The sequence below is a fragment of the Hipposideros armiger genome, unplaced genomic scaffold (assembly GCF_001890085.2).
Source record: "Hipposideros armiger isolate ML-2016 unplaced genomic scaffold, ASM189008v1 scaffold_69, whole genome shotgun sequence".
NCBI lineage: Eukaryota > Metazoa > Chordata > Mammalia > Chiroptera > Hipposideridae > Hipposideros > Hipposideros armiger.
In genome coordinates, this window is record NW_017731419.1 from 601722 (window position 1) to 617161 (window position 15440).

Sequence of the window (15440 nt, forward strand, 5' to 3'; positions counted from 1 at the left end):
TGTTTCTCCACACAGCTGATACCTATGTGGTTGCCAATGATCCAGTCAAATATCAAGGTGAGTCACCCCCGTGGACCAGAGACTCAGTTCCCTCCAGAGAGCATCACATCACAGGGCATGTTCATGCTCCACTTCCTGTGGAGAAACATGCATTCCACCTGCCCCTGGTCTCAGGGGGCTGCTAGTGCAGCAGACCCTTTGGGCCAGGTCAGAGGTCTGCGGGCCGAGGTGACAGCGGGAGCCACTGCTCACTGTGGATGAGGATGGAGGGGAGGAGGAGGAGAGGATGCCAGAGTCTGGGCGAGGCTCAGTTACTGACTAGAATGGAGGCTGGACAGCTAGTCTACCTTCAGAGCATACCTGTGGGATCTGATCCCAGGCGTGTCCTCCAGTGCTATTTCTTGAAAGTGATTTTCTGGGATGGGAAGAATTCTATTAAGAAAGGATAGCTTTGAATGAATGGCAGAATTGAGCTCGAAGATACCTGCCCGCCCTCTCATTCTTTTATATAAGAGAAAAAGTTGGACCAGAAGGAATAGTCGCTTGGACAGGGCCCCGTAGCCATGAAAGGGAACACCCTGACTGAATGCATTTCCCACGGCCAGGCCCTGCCTTGAGTGACACATTGTCACAGTAGGGCCAAAGATACTCCGTGACCAGCAAATGTAGTTACTGGGGCTTGACATTAAGATGGCAGAGGTAGCCACCAGCTCCATCCAAAATGGCCCCGTCCATGGCATTAGGAGTATGGGTGTGGGTCAGGAGGAGACGATGGAAATCTTTTCTGCTAAATGTCTTCTCAGAGTTGGGGAGGGATGCTAGTGGGGAGGGAAGGGCATGACCTCAAGGTAACCAGACACCGAGAGAGAAATGCAGCTGTCAGCAGTGACTGTAGGCTGAGTCCTGAGTCATGGGGTTGGTCCTGTTGTGACCACGGGTGGGTGCATTGGCACTGCTGAAAACTTCATCTCTGTGCTCATTTTTATTGTGCAAAGTGCATATACTTCCACCTTGAGGCATTCTAGGTTGCCCCTCGCCCTGCCTGATGGTAATCTGGTGATTGACATTGCACGGTCTGCTAAGAGCAGGCCAACAGAACTTGATGAAAAGCTCAAAAAAATAAGCAAAGCTTACCACCTAGCTTCTTTGTGTGCATTAACATGAGAACAGAGAGATGATTATCATCACTATAATGTAATGAGCACTTACTACGTGCTGAGTTTTGTTCTAAACCCTCAATTAACTCATTTATTTTTACAAAACCCCATGAAGTAAGTGTTACCATCCCCATACTTTGCCTATGAGAAAATCCAAACACAGACCTAAAAGGCTTCTTTTTAAAGTCGTTAACATTGGAGCCAGGATTTGAACCCAGGGAGCCTGGCGGCAGAGCCAGGCCACTTCACCACAACTCTAGGCTCACATGGTGACCAGCTCCTGGGGGACAAGTATTGGTGTCAGCCCATACATGGATGTCAGCTTTAAGTTCCTGTTGCAATAAACCAGTCAAGATGGGAATGGCATGGTTTGGATGCATTTGGGCCAGGTTAGACTCTAGAAACATGGTACCTGCCCACATCCCCTGCCCAGAGCATTGTCAGATTTGCGAGTGGGCCTTCTTCGGGCCAGACAGCCCTTGAGCCATGTATGAGTTCTGCCTGCAGAAGTAGTCCCGGCTGGCAGCCCCGGGGTTGTTGGTGAGCATTGGAAAGCAAGAAGCTAAATGGAATGTCTTGCCCTGTCTCAACAGCACCTATCTGCGGGACTCCAGCTTCGCCTCCAGGCCATTCAGAACAACGTCAACCACCACAGCCTAAGGACGCTGCCAGGCTCGGCGCAGAGCAGCGCGGGGCTGGTGGCGCTCCGCAAATGGCTGCAGTGCACGCAGTTCAAAATGGCGCAGGTGGAGATCCAGTCCTCCGAAGCAGCCTCTCAATTTTATCCTCTATGAGCGGACTCCTCGGCTCTCAGTGTCAACACTCTGGTTTAGCAATAATGGGTTTCAAAACAAAACAATTTGATCCAAGCAGGTTGGGGAACATATTGGTACTGTACATTCTCTTTCTAGTTTAGTAAAAGACGTGCAAAGGCCGGAGAGGGCCAAAAATGAAGCTTTCTTGCTACACATATTTCTGATGACTCCTTGGGCTATCTGATTAAGTGTTTCCTTACATTATTTTTTAAAAACCAAATCATTTTTCTTTAACTAACTTCTATTTTTTTTAAGAAAAAAAAAATAGACTGGTGGGTACTCACAGAAAAGTTGTATAAGTCCCCCTGTTGCTATTTTTGATGATAGAGAATAAATAGGGTTTTTGAAACCTTTGTAGTGTTTTTTCTTAAAATCCACTCTTGGCAATGCAATAAAAAAACCCCGTCACCATAAGCCAGTGACACTTGACTGAAGCTTTTTGTCATTATCCTGGGAAAAAGTGGCAGCTTGCAAGGACCATTACAAAGTGCACTTAGAAATTAGGTGGTTAAACTGTGCCAATTGGTTTCTTTGTTTTATAATATCATTTTCCAAAACTGTCCAGTGAGTTTTATTATTTTTAAAACTAGTTTTTCGACTCATTCGTTCTAGGCTGTACTTTCTTGTAAGCTTTCTGATAACCCCTTTAGTTTTGTGAATAATAAATTTTATTCTTTTGTTAATACTTGTATACAATTCAATTTAAAACTGTAGATTGCACCCTGGACCAGACGATTCCCCACGCTGGCACAGAGCACTGCACCTGGAGTTATGTTTCATAAAACAGAATTTTAATAGTGTGAGAACACCAAGATTTATCAGCACTAATACTTAGCATTTGACTGTGCATTCACAAATGGTATTTCTCTTCTCTATCCCTGTAATGCACTGACTAAAAGAAGACTTAATATACATTTAAGCTGTATACTGACATGCTATTAAATGCATTTTTTATTATCTTTGTGAGCCTGGGGTTTTTTAAAATCAGTGTATAGAGCTAGAGTTCAGTTCCTGACAACCATTTCTTCTAAGCTTTTAAAACTTCTAACATCCCTTAAAATGAAAGTGCGATTGCTGAGGATAAAGCTTCCTTTCTGATCACTACCTGGTGAGAGACACACAACTGATTTGAAGTCTATTCTCTCAGAAGGACTTTAAGTGCATGAGACAGTTCCTTTTTCTTTTGCTTAATGGTGGTGATTAAGAGGCTTCTCTTTTCTTCTGAGAAGTCTGATTATCTTCATGCTTCTCAGGGGAAAACAAGTCCTCAAACATTGAAGTGTTTCACAGGTTCCAGAAAGAGAGGCGGTAGATCACTCCGATGAAATCTTGCAGGGAACCAGCGCACCCCTATATTACGAGTATAGAAACGATCATCTTTATTCACTAATGAATTCTTCTGAAAGGCCTCCCCGCAGTCAGAATTCTCCTCTGTCCCAATCACGCTTGGTCACGCTTCTGTGAACATTTCATCTTGTATTTATAGAAAGTTCTGCATATATTCATTCATCTCACTTGTAGATGCTGACAGGCTTCAGGGTATGTCCTGTTTCCATATCCCCAGGGTTTGGCACATAGTAGGTGCTTAATTAATGTCTGTTGAATTGAATGGATTTGATTAAGCAACAGGTCTTTCTTGGGCTACCCAGCAGGCTCAGCAAGGGCTGCATTGTGGCATTCTCTTTCTGTGCAGAGGAGGAAGTCCTGGCTGCTTTCCCTGTGAAGGTTTAACCGGCTTCCCCATCCTGTCTCGGCTGAGGCCCGGCTTTCGCTAGTCCTGAGCCCACCCTGCTACAGGCAGCCACCAGGGTCTCTCAGTGGCCACGTCCTACCAGTAGACAAGGTCCACAGTCACTCACAGCTTCTTCTCCAGCCCCCTCTTCTTTGCCTAGTTCTTTGAATGGACTTCTCCCTCAGTTTCCCTTTGTATTTGCATCCCCCCCAAGGGCTGGAGATGAGCCCCCCAACTCAGCCCTCTTGACTGGGCCACTACCTAATGCTTCCTGCTGTCCAGACCTGTTCCTTTGCCCCAGTCACAACCTGGGGTCTTGATCCTACCCAGGCAGGGCTCCCTCCGTGCTCCTGAGAACTGTAACCCATTTTTCTGCCAGCCTGACCCCAATACTGTCCCTGCTGGGACTGTGCCACTTCATTGGCCATTAGAGACCAGCAGCCTTCTCTGGCCTGCGCTGTCCCCCACCCCTCATTTCCCTACGTCCTCATCTTCTTTCTTACCTCATTATGTCAGCCTCTCCAGTAAGTGGGGCTCAGGCACTTAGAAGACAAAAGTCAGGGAACGAGGGGACAGATGGACGTTTGGCAGGATTGGCCCTAAGAAGTAGAAGCCCTTTACCTAGATCAGGGTTCAGCAGACTACAGCCTACGGGCAGCCACACCCCACTTCCTGTTCTTTCAAGTTTTATTGGAACACAACCCAAATTGCCATTTACATGTTATCTGTGGTTGTGTTTGTGCTGCAATGGCAGAGTTGAAGAGTTGTGACAGGGGCTGTATGGCCCTGAAAGCCTAAAATAGTTACCATCTGGCCCTTTACAGGGAAAGTCTGCTGACCCCTGTTTGCTGAAGGCCAGTGAGGAACGCTGAGCTAAACCTTGGCATGGATGTATTTTCCCTACCACCTCAGGGTTTTTTGAAATTTCACTATGAGTGTTTCCTCATCTGTAAAATGGGGACAATGACATTCTACCTCACAGGGTTGCTGAGATGATGAAATTAAAGAATGCAAGGAAAGAGCTTAGAGCTGTGCCTGGCACATGGTAAGCACTCAGTAAAAGCCATCAGTTATTATTTTTATTTTATGTTAAAGCCTAGAGAAGTAAATCTACTTGCCCAAGGTCACACGGCTAGTAAGAGGCAGAGCTGGAACTTGACTGTAGGCTGTCTGACCCTAGGACTGTGCTCTTAACCACACCCATGTTGACTCCCGCCACACCACCCCCAACCCCAGGTGACAGCGCTGACAGCAGAGAAGGACAGAGAGAGTCCCCCAAACTGCACCTGATTCAGATTGGCCAGTGCTAATTATTGGCTTGGAGAAGGACCAAGGAATAGACACTGTTTTCCTTCCCTCATGGAATCCTGCTGGTTTCGGAGTGTAAACAGAACATCCTGAGATTCCCAAGGGTGGAATGCGCCCAAATCTGCAAATGCGTCGATTCCATGATTGTTCACAACGGGCGTGCGTCTTACTAGTTTAGTGACCTTGGACAAGTTATTAAACTCTCTGGGCCTCTTTTGTCCTTACCTGTAAAATGGCACTATCTACCCATCTCCCTGGGGCTGGTGGAAGGCTCAAACTGGTGGAGGACTGTGGTGGTGCCTGGAGATTGTACCAGAATCTATGGACCTCCGGGAAGACTGCTGCCACCTTGTGAAGACCGCATGAGGGGACAGCTCACAGCTGCAGACTCATTTTGTTTTTCCTTCAGCCGATTCCTCAGAAGCAAGTCCTACAAGACCCACAGGAGCCAAAACTTGGTCATTAGCCACGTCGTAGACCATCTCTTTGCCAGCCTGTCACTCTGCCTGACCTCGGGATGTTTTCAGCAAATCTCTGAGAGTCTCATCGGGGGCCAAGTGGTTGCAGCAACTTCATCTCCATTCCCAGACTGAGGCCAAATCAGATCGGACTGGATCGGAGAAGATGCGTTATCCACCGAGACTCTTGTGAGCTAGGATCGAAGGGCCTCTGGCATTCACTGGACAATGCAGATCATTTAATATACCTCTTGAATAGAACTAATTTGAAAATATGTATATTGGGCAAATTGGGTGTTTTGATAGTAATGGTCTTAAGAAGAATGAAGGGAGTGGTTGGAACTCAATGGAACAGTACCAAACTGTGTTTTTCTGCAAGTTGAACCCTTTGGGAGATGGCTGAGGTGGTGTTAGTGAGAGGCTGGCCAGTTCCTTCCACTGACAGGAGCTGTAGACAGTGAGCTTCTTGTGAGTTGTATTCTAGAGAAACCTAGCCACCATTTATTGAGCATCTACTGGGTACTAAGCACTTTATATGCATTAAGTTTACTCCTCTTAGCCCTCCCCTCCCCATGAGATAGGTGTTATTCCCATTTTGCCGGTGAGGCAACTGAGGCCCAGAGGCTGTGTGACTAAGGCCATGCAGCTGGTAGTAATTAGTTGCATTAAGAACAGAAGGCCACCTGACTCCAAGTAAGAGCTCCACTCAGTAAATCTTAATTTCTCTTCCCTTTTTTGGTTCTGGGCTCTTTCGGCTGAAATGTGCCAGGAACATGGGTTAGAGAAATCTGAGGGCTTTTTCTGAGGCACCGCCATCTTGCTGGTGTCTCTGTTTATTGATCTTTTGTTATAAATGCCCATCAAGCCAGCACCACTTCATTTGACAAAGGCACTTCCCCCATGGCTTTGGGAATTCATTTATTTGAAAAGTAGTACAGCCCACAAATTAAATCACAATTGGTGTAACACTTAATAATTTTATGGGAAAGAATAAAAAGTAATGAAGTAAAGATTGTGGTGATGAACTCGATTAGATTGGGGGCCTATTGAGAGTTCACACAGCCCTATGGAGACTTGCCCCTAATTAATTATAACCGTAGCTAAAGGCTCACTGCATGTCAGGCACATTAGATACGGTAATCTCATTCAATCTGCACAACAATGATGGGAGATAGGCACTTCTGTTATTAACCCCATATTACAGATGAGGAAACCGAGTCCCCGAGACACTGAGCATTTGCAGGAGTTCCTCAGTAAGAGGTAGAGCACAATTTGAACCCAGAATGTCTGCCTCCAAAGCCCTGGATTTTTCTAATACATAATTCTGGTAGTTAAATGACAGATAGAGTCCTTTGCTACGTACCTGACCAACAAGGTCATCTAGAGTCACGTAGACCAGAAGTCACCCACCAGCAGCCTGCTGGCTGAACTTGGCCCATAGCCTATTCTGTTTGATGGGCTTGAACTTTTATTTCTCCTTTGGTTTTGAACACCTTCGATGACGCATACAGGCTCCAGTTTTGTACAGTTCTCACCGCTGACCTCTGCCTTCCAAGCAGGAAGACTCCCAGCAGCCTCTCCGCAGAAGTCCTGTTACCTCTGGGTTGGTTTACAAGGCCTGGGTGCTTCACACCTTCACCCACCCTGCCCTGCAGGCCTGCAGGTTGCCACCCAGTTTAGACTGACCCTCTCATTTCATGGGCCCAAGAGGGGATAGTCACCCAGCAAGACAGTTGCACAGCAGGACTTGGAGGCATGCTCTCAGCCCCATAGTGGCCCTTCCCTTCCTGGCACAGTCCTCCGTCCCCACCTGCCTGGCCACGGGCTGGGGGCCCCGCCCCTGTACACCTCCACCCGTCAGCCTGACCTTCTTTCAGGTCTGAGCTGGTCTGACTACCATCAGTCCACCACCATCCTGGTTTCTCCCAGTTCAAGGGAGCTGAGGTCAGGAGCGGGGCTCCAGGTGAGCCCCTGGCACCAGCACTTTCCTGCAGGGTACACAGGACATGGATGAAAGCCATAGAGTTGGTTGAACAAAGAGCTGGCTTTTTAATTATGCAGTCCAGACAGGCCACTGCCTGCAGGCCAGCGGAGAAAGGGGCCTCCTGGGGCTGCCTGGCAGACGCCCTGATTTCCACTCCTTCAAGTGGCCTCTTGGAAAAGAAAGGAACCAGCAAGTAATCAAGCCTGAAGGACAGAAACACTCCAGGTGAGGTCAATCGCTGGGCCCAGCTGGGGGAAGGAGGGGAGGGGATCTGCCGGGGGCGCTTGGCCAGTTCCCGAGAGAGGGGGAGGCAGGTGTCAGGGACAGAAGACAGGCTCTGCAGTCAGATCAAGCCGAAACTTTCCCACTGACCTGCTCTCTGACCACTGGCAAGTCACTCAATCTGGCTAAGCCTCTGTTTGACCAAATGCAAAAGGGAGATGGTAATTCCCCTCCCTCAGCATTTTTGTAGAATGAATGAAACGATGCCTGTCAGGTTCTAAGCACAGAGGGGATCAGAACCAGAGTGACAGGTCACCTTTCAGCTCTCTCTGCTCCTAGGTGTGCCAGGCTCTGTGCTGAGTACCGAGAAAGGACACTGGTGCAGCCATTTCTTCTTCAGACTGGAATGCCATGTGACAGCTGGTGTTTTACTGAAATGAAATCACAGCTTGCAATGGGACTTTGGCTCCCATTCTCTTGAGAGTGGCGTTCCTACGCTGCTGTGCTTCGCGTGGTGACTCAAACGCCCCCCCACCCCACCCCCACGTTTCTCTTTGAATGAGCAACTGGGAAATCCTCCTCCATATGGTGCATTCTGTCATCATTTGGACTTCACATGGTGTGAACATATCCTTGTGTTTGTAATGGGGAGAATATTTTGAAAATAATGAATGGATATGTTCTTTATTCTTCTCCAGGAAACCCCACTGCCCCAGCCTAACTCCACCGATGGCGTGGGGCTAGGAGGAGGTTCAGATGTTGGCCAAGGTCTGGTCAGACAGGATGAGGGAGCAGAGAGCCCACGTCTTCTGGACCCTGGGGGATTATTGGCGAAAGAAAAAGGGAGACACATTCAGGGCAGGGCTGAGAGGCTAGGTGGGCATTCGCCTTCCCTCTTGGGTGAGGACGTCATTGTAGAACTGCCCGGATGAGCCCCCAAACATGGTGGCACACAATCCCCCAGAACTGCCTGCAGCCCTCGGCAGCCTTGGCAGGAGAGGTGGCTGCCATCAGGAACCTGTGCCCCAGGCTCAGGCAGCCCCCTCCCGGCCTGCGTGAGTCTGCAGATTCTAGAGTCCCCATGGTTGGTGCTGAGAGAGCAGGAAGATGGACAGAGCCTGTGGCCACAGGGAAGAGACTGCTATGGCCTGGATATTTGCAACTGGAGCCACGGGGGGCCGGCTGGTCACCCTCAGAGGCTAGAAGGGCCCAGACACAGCCCTGCAGTCACCTAGCTAGGAAGAAACCCAGGCCGGCTACTATGCATCAGAGACCTGCCAGGACCCTGATGACACCACGTGGCCTGAACCAAGCTCCCCCTGCGCTAGAGACCAGACACCTGCCCAGGGGCACACCTTAGTACCTCCTAGAGGAAGCAGACCCAGGAAGACGGCTGACAGACTGAGAATCTATCCACAAGAGACCAAGTCACTCAAGAGACTTGATAATCTGGAAAAGGCCCACATATCATCCATTTTCAAATTCAGGTTTTTCTATCCCCACCCCCCATTTCCCCACCCCCAATGAAGTGCGGCCTCTGAATAGTTCTATGAAATAAATTGCTATATTCTTTTCTTTATGCTGTGTGTATGGTATTAAATGTGTGACCCACCATTAATTAATTCTACAACTATTCTTGTGCCAGGCCTGGGAGGAGGAAGACAGTAAACGCTCACACAGTCAACAAGTGTTGCTAGGCGGAAAGGAGCGCAGTACTGAAAATAAGCTAAGGCACTAGAATAAAGAATGACTAGGGGTGGTCGAAGACAGGCACCACCAGGGGCAGCGGGCAGCGTGGCTGGAAGGCCCTAAAGCAGGAAGGGGCTGGCCTCTGTGAGCAGCAGTGGGAAGGCCAGGGTGGTGAGGGAGGGAAGTGGGGGCTGGGTAACAAGGGACAGGGTGAGCGAGAAGCAGGTGCCAGGTCACAAAGCGCCAGCGTAAGGAGGGTGGCTTTGATTTTCAGTGTGAAGACTGTCGTGGGCCAAATTTTAACTCATGTATGATCTGACTTACGTTTTGTAAAGATGCCTCTGACTTTTGTGGGAATGGATTGTGGCCCCCAGGCAGGGCTCTCATTGCAGTCCGGGCGGGGAGTGATGGTGGCCTGGACCGGGGTGGTGGGGGCCCAGAGAAGCAGATGGATGTAGGAAGTGTTTTGGAGAACGTTCGGACTTGCTCGCTTGTGGGCCGCGGACCCAGGGCAAGGAGGAACGAGGGTGGCTGTTAGGGTTCGGGCTGAGAAATGGAGGTGCGCCGTGAGGCTGTGTGTGGAGATGAGGAAGATGGGACGAGCGATAGTGCAGGGAGCGCCAGGAGTCCTGCGGGGCAGTGAGGAGAGGCCTGTCACAGGAAGAGTGCGGTGGGACCACCTCACATCTGGAGCTGAGCGGGTAAGGCGGGACTGGACGGTACAAACTTGGGAGTCATGCGCGCTTGATAGGATGAGGGAGGGGAGACGGGTGCCTGAGATGTCGGATCGGCCAGAGAGGGGCAGACACTGCGGACCCTGCAGCCCGGCGGGGCCCCCCCGGTTTGTGCCAGGAATGGAGAAAGGGCGTCAAGCTTGTGCCAGGGGTTTCATCAGGGACTTTCCTGAGAGCTGGGTTTGGAAGTGGGAGGAGAGAGTCTAAAGACACTTAGTGTCTGCGTCGGGGGTGGGAGAGGAGGGGACATGGGCGGTCACTAGCCGGGTCGGGGTGGGTGAGCATGTCCAAAGGTGAGGCCACCACTTGGAATCAAGCTGGATGCTTGCTCCGCCTCCCAGGACAGTCTCCCGTGATGCCCCACGAGGAGACCCTCTGTGCCGCTGCCCGTTGTTCAGGGGCAGTAATTCTGCCACACCTCTGGATGCCATGTGGGGACACCTGTGGATCCCGCTGTGTCCTACGCCTCGCTGGCAGCAGCAGGACCCAGTGCAGTTGGTGGGCGGCCCAGGGTGCAGGCACGAGCCCGGCAGGCGGTGAAACATATACTGTTGTTTGCTGTGTTGGTCAGCAGAGCTGGAACAAGTGGCCACAAGCCCCCGAGATTCAAGGTGGAGATGGGAAATGGCTCCTGGGAGGGCCTGCTGCTCTGTTCTGTGCTGCCAGCTCCTCGGGCAGCAACGGCCCGCCCCCTCCTCCGTCTCCCACGATGGCCCTGGTTCTTGTCCCAGGGTGCCTGCCGGAGGCAGAGCCTCGCACACAGGCCTGCTGCTCCCTGCCTCATGGTTTGCTGCTGCGAGTTCGGCTGGGCTGGGGTACACGGGAGTGTGTACAAGGCCAGAGGTGTCCCCCCCCCAAATCCTCACCAGCCCCTCAGGAAGGACCCATGTTGCTGGTCCGTGGGCGTTCCCACTCGGGCCAGAATGGCAGCCTTTTATTAATGACAGCAGTGACAATAACAGCAATGACGCTGCCACCCACTGCATGGCATGCCTGACGTAGGCTAGTACCTGTGCCAGGTTTCGACAAATGGCAGCTCACTGAACCCCAGGTGGTTGTGGAGGCATGAATGCCCCCTGGCTCTTGGTGGGAACTTGCACAGCTCCCCTCCACTGCCCTGACCCCACATGCCTGGGACACCGGCCCTTTCCCCAGAGCCTCTGCGCTGAGCTGACACACTCCCCCCGGGGCTGGGGGCGGGGTTGGGGATATAGATGCCAACTCTGGCAGGCCAACCCTCTTCTCAACATAAGTCAAGGACCCAGGTGGCCGGGTCAGGGCATGAGGGCAGGTCGGTACCTTAGGATCCCCAGAAACACCGGTCTTGGGGCATTTGATAAAACCATACAGAAACAGGAAAAGAAGGTTCCCGGTCCAGCCCGGGGTTCCTAGCAGGTCCTCCAGGGGGGATCAGACCCTCACCCTCAGCCTGTTCTTTCCTTCCCACCCCCGGCCCAGGGCCAAGTCCCTGCCCCAAACGACAACTGGAAGCCATCTTTAGAAGTATATTTTTATTGAAAATAAAAAAGGCATGGCGCTTTCTTCCTCGTAAGTAGCATACAGCCCACACCCCAACGCTGCCGGTCCTGCTTCCTGTGCGAAGTCTCAGCACGAAACCGACATCATTGGCTCCTTGGGGGACATGACGGCACCAACGTGTATATTTGTCCATTGAGCCAGAGCTCCTAGGAATGGGAGCCATCTTCCCAAGGCCACTCAGCACATTGTTAGGAAGGCAGATCTCAAATATGTACATTCATGCATTTGGGATCGCACACTACCTGGGCTGTTTGAAAATCATACTGTGCACAGATTCAGAGGAGTAATTTTGTATATATGTTGATATCTCTTTAAATATATATATATAACTATATATAATCTATATGTTTATATTTGTACAGCTATTAGTCTTTCTTCCAAAACTTGCTTCAGAAGCTTCTAAGGAACACCTGAAAACTGGGAGATCCTCTATGCCATTGTAAAGTGGGGGTCAACTAGGAGACGCAGTTGAAAAATATCCATTTGAGAAAATGGAGAGCAGGGGTGTGATTTTGTCCTGGGCCTCAAAGCTCGGGCTAGTCTGAGGATCGGTCTGTGTATGGGGGCTGTGGGTACATTCCTTAAGTAAAAGCTCTAAGCTCAAATACCAGGCTGGTGCGATTTTAGGGGAGATTCTGTTGCTTAAGCTAAAAAATCCGGTGGGGCTCTCTCGCTGCACCCCTGAGAGCTGACTTCCGAATGGCTGGTTCTTGGTTTAGGGGGGTTCTCAAGTGAATCTTTTTTTTTTTTTAAACTGGGCTCTTCTTGGTTTTCGCTGACTGGGTAAGAAGAGATTTTATAAACCAATGTGGGGGAATTTACTCTCAAGAGTTAGTTTTTCACAGCGCCCTGGCTATGTCCCCAAGAAAGGGGACACTGGCCCCAGAGCCTGATGGATTAGGCTAATTGCAAAGTCTGGGCCTCTCAGGTTTAAGCCAAGGTAGGGGGAAGATGGAACCAGTGGGTTTGTGAAAAGGTGGGTGGTGCCTGTTCCACTGTCCCCCCAGGCTGGCTGCCCAGCACTCCTTACCTAGGATCCTCTCCTTCCCTGTGGCCGAAGGTGCCCTCCCACCACTTCTGAGCTCAGGGTAGCATGTGCTTAGGGCCGGGGTCCTGCCCGGTGTCTGGTGTTTGCTCGGGGAACAGGCAGAGGACTCATAGGAGGTACAGGCGGTGGGGAGGGTGCGCTGGGGTGGGGTCTGTCCTGCCGTGGACCCACATCCTCTGGTCTGTTTGTCACTCTGCTGTGCATCCCTTGGGGAAATGAGGCATCACCCAGGAGTGCTGTGAAGTGCTCACCAGGCTGAGGGCAAGGATGAAGGCCACGAGTGGCACGGTGCCATGCTAAGGTGTGCAGGGAAAGCGAAACCCACATCCAAACCCAAAGCAAGTCCTCACACAGAAGGAAAACAGAAAAGAAAAAACCCTTTCTGGGAAGGTATGCCTGGGGCCTGTCCTCGGTCTGTACCTGCTGATCTGGGGGCAGGGTCTGAGCAAACTCACCTTCTCCCCTGTGCTCGCCAAAGGACAGTGGTGCACAGACTACTCTGGGCACAAGGGCTCCGGGACTGTGGGTGTGTCAAGGCTCAGCCCAAACAGGACTGGCTTTTATTTAGTCTGCCACTCTCACCTGGATGTGAAAGTCTTACCTGCGGCCCCAGACCCTCCAGAGAACTACACTGGTAGTTTGGGAGGCAGACCGGGTTCACCTAGCTAAGGTCCTACATGGCCAGAGAGTGAAACCACTTAAATGTGTCTGGTTCTCTCCTCGCAAGCGTGTGGGTGATGAGGGAACCACGGGATCAAGAGGGTTTCCCCAATCCACCAGCGGATGCAAAACCACTGGGCCACTGTCGCCGTGGGCCTCATGACGTGCCCACAGGGCAGGCGGCCTCCTGGGACACAGGCCTGGAGGGCCCCTCTCGTCTCACCCCCTTTCCTTGCCTTGGTCCACCAACCACTCTGGAGGGTTTAGCACTTTTAGAACGTAAGACCTCAGAAAGACATTCAAGGAAGCCGCTGAAGGAATGCCACCTCCTCCTGGATGAGGGGAGGCCTGGGGGCTCTCAGGAGAGAGTCTGAGTACCTACTTAGGGGCTCAAGGGAGTGTCAGAAAGGCCGGGTCAGCCCAGCCCAGCCCAGAGCGCTGGCAGTGGGTTTGGCACAAATGGTGGCCTCTGCCAGACGAAGGCAGGGCCTGGCTCACACAGATGCATCGGTTCCAAAGGGTCAGATATGGGAATGAGTCTGAGAACAGGTGTAGTGGCCGCTGTCCTTCCTGGGCCCTTGGCCTAGGGTTCAGGAGTCATTTTGCCCCTAGAAGGCCAGGCACTGCCCTCAAGTGTAAACGACCCCCTTTGTCTGCTCAGTCAGGAGGGGCTTTGCGAGCTGGGCTCACAGCCCTCCGTGGCAGGGAGTCAGGATCCAGGGGCCCGGGGTGTCAGTGGGGACAGGAGGGAGAAGGCAGGCCATGACGACTGAAGATGATAGTAGGTGGGGCGACAGACAGATGTGTGGGAAGCACCTTAGAAAGGGGATGTCTCATGGTTGTGCCAATGGCTTCTGTTGGGAATGACGTGGTCAACGGAACAGCAGATGGACTTCCTGGGGTGGGGGTGGGGGGAGGAGAGGAGAGGTTTTCTGGCAGGGGAGTGGTCCCTGGATTGCCTTTCTCTTGGCTAAAGGGGGCGCCTCTCTGACGCAGCAGACAGACAGACCCTCTGCCTAGGACAGAGTGCGTGCTTTAGACAGTAGCTGGGAGACGGCGGACAGCGGATTGAACACAAGACAAGGAAGAGGTGTGAGGAGCCTCGGGCGGTGGCGCTGCCCCGGGGGCTGCATGCAGGTGGGCCTGGCTCAGCCTGGGGTCTGCGCTGCCTCTGCCTGTGGGCTGACCAGGGGCAAGGCTGGGAAGAGGATGGTTTCTCCTTTGGGAGGCTCGAAGCCGGCAAGGCAATGAAGTCTGGACAAGCCCAGTGTCAGCTCGCGTCCACTAGTGCCACCAAGGTTCCCCTCTGGCCAGCGGGTCCAGGGCTGCAGACTCACACCACAGCGCTGTTCACGTCCACGGCTTTGTTGTTCTGCGAGGACGTCATGGGATACTCAGCAACACTGGTGCCGTTCTCCTCTTTTCTCAGGGGTTTCCTGGGAGGGGGTGGGGGTGGGCAGGGTAGGCAAGGGAGGGGAGGGACATCATTAGCTATCAGTGCCTGGTGGGGGGCGCGATGCCCTTCCAGCTAGCCCACCAGAGTCTGTTCTGAGTTAGCATCTGAACTGCTGGTCTTTGTGGGGGTCAATCAGAAGCTGGATGTGGTCTTAACTGGGGTGACCATGTGTCATGCAAACCAGGACATAGTTGAGAGGAAAGAGGAGAGCAATTAATAATGAAATAGGGACAAAGGCATGAATTAGGACTGTTCAGGACAAACCAAAATGCATGGTCAGCCTAAAATGGTGTGTGGTCAGGCTTTGATTGACCTCTTTGATTATTAGCAAACAGACATGAAAGTGAATATATGGGGGTGCAGACGGTTAAAAGAGGAGAGATGCTAGTGGTTGGATTCTGCAGTCTTACCTCTGTGTGGTCAAACGAAAGTGAAAAATGTGACAAAGTGGATGGTGGTGATGGTGACACTGGTGGTGGTGATGGTGGTGGAGGTGGTTATGGGATAGTAATGATGGTGGGGGTGGCGGTGCTGGTCATGGTGGTGGAGATTGTGGGTTGAGGTGGTGGTGACAGTAATGAGGGTGGTAGTAGTGATAATAGTGATGGTAATGGGAATGGTGATGGTTGTGTTGGTGG

At 51.6% G+C, this 15440-nt stretch overlaps 2 protein-coding genes across 2 annotated transcripts in view; one reads left to right on the top strand and one right to left on the bottom strand.

Moving 5' to 3' along the window:
- UNC79 (unc-79 subunit of NALCN channel complex) overlaps positions 1 to 2931 on the top strand; it is a 188772-nt gene extending 185841 nt beyond the window's left edge. Inside the window, exons 50-51 of the mRNA XM_019642451.1 lie at positions 16 to 57; positions 1751 to 2931. Of these exons, the coding sequence (XP_019497996.1) occupies positions 16 to 57; positions 1751 to 1951 (243 nt within the window). The 3' untranslated portion in view covers positions 1952 to 2931. The remainder of the gene's footprint in view (positions 1 to 15; positions 58 to 1750) is intronic.
- An 8664-nt stretch (positions 2932 to 11595) lies between these two features.
- Positions 11596 to 15440, bottom strand: part of PRIMA1 (proline rich membrane anchor 1) — a 14027-nt gene continuing 10182 nt past the window's right edge. The window contains exon 3 of the mRNA XM_019642514.1: positions 11596 to 14782. Coding sequence (XP_019498059.1) covers positions 14680 to 14782 — 103 coding nt within the window. The 3' untranslated portion in view covers positions 11596 to 14679. The remainder of the gene's footprint in view (positions 14783 to 15440) is intronic.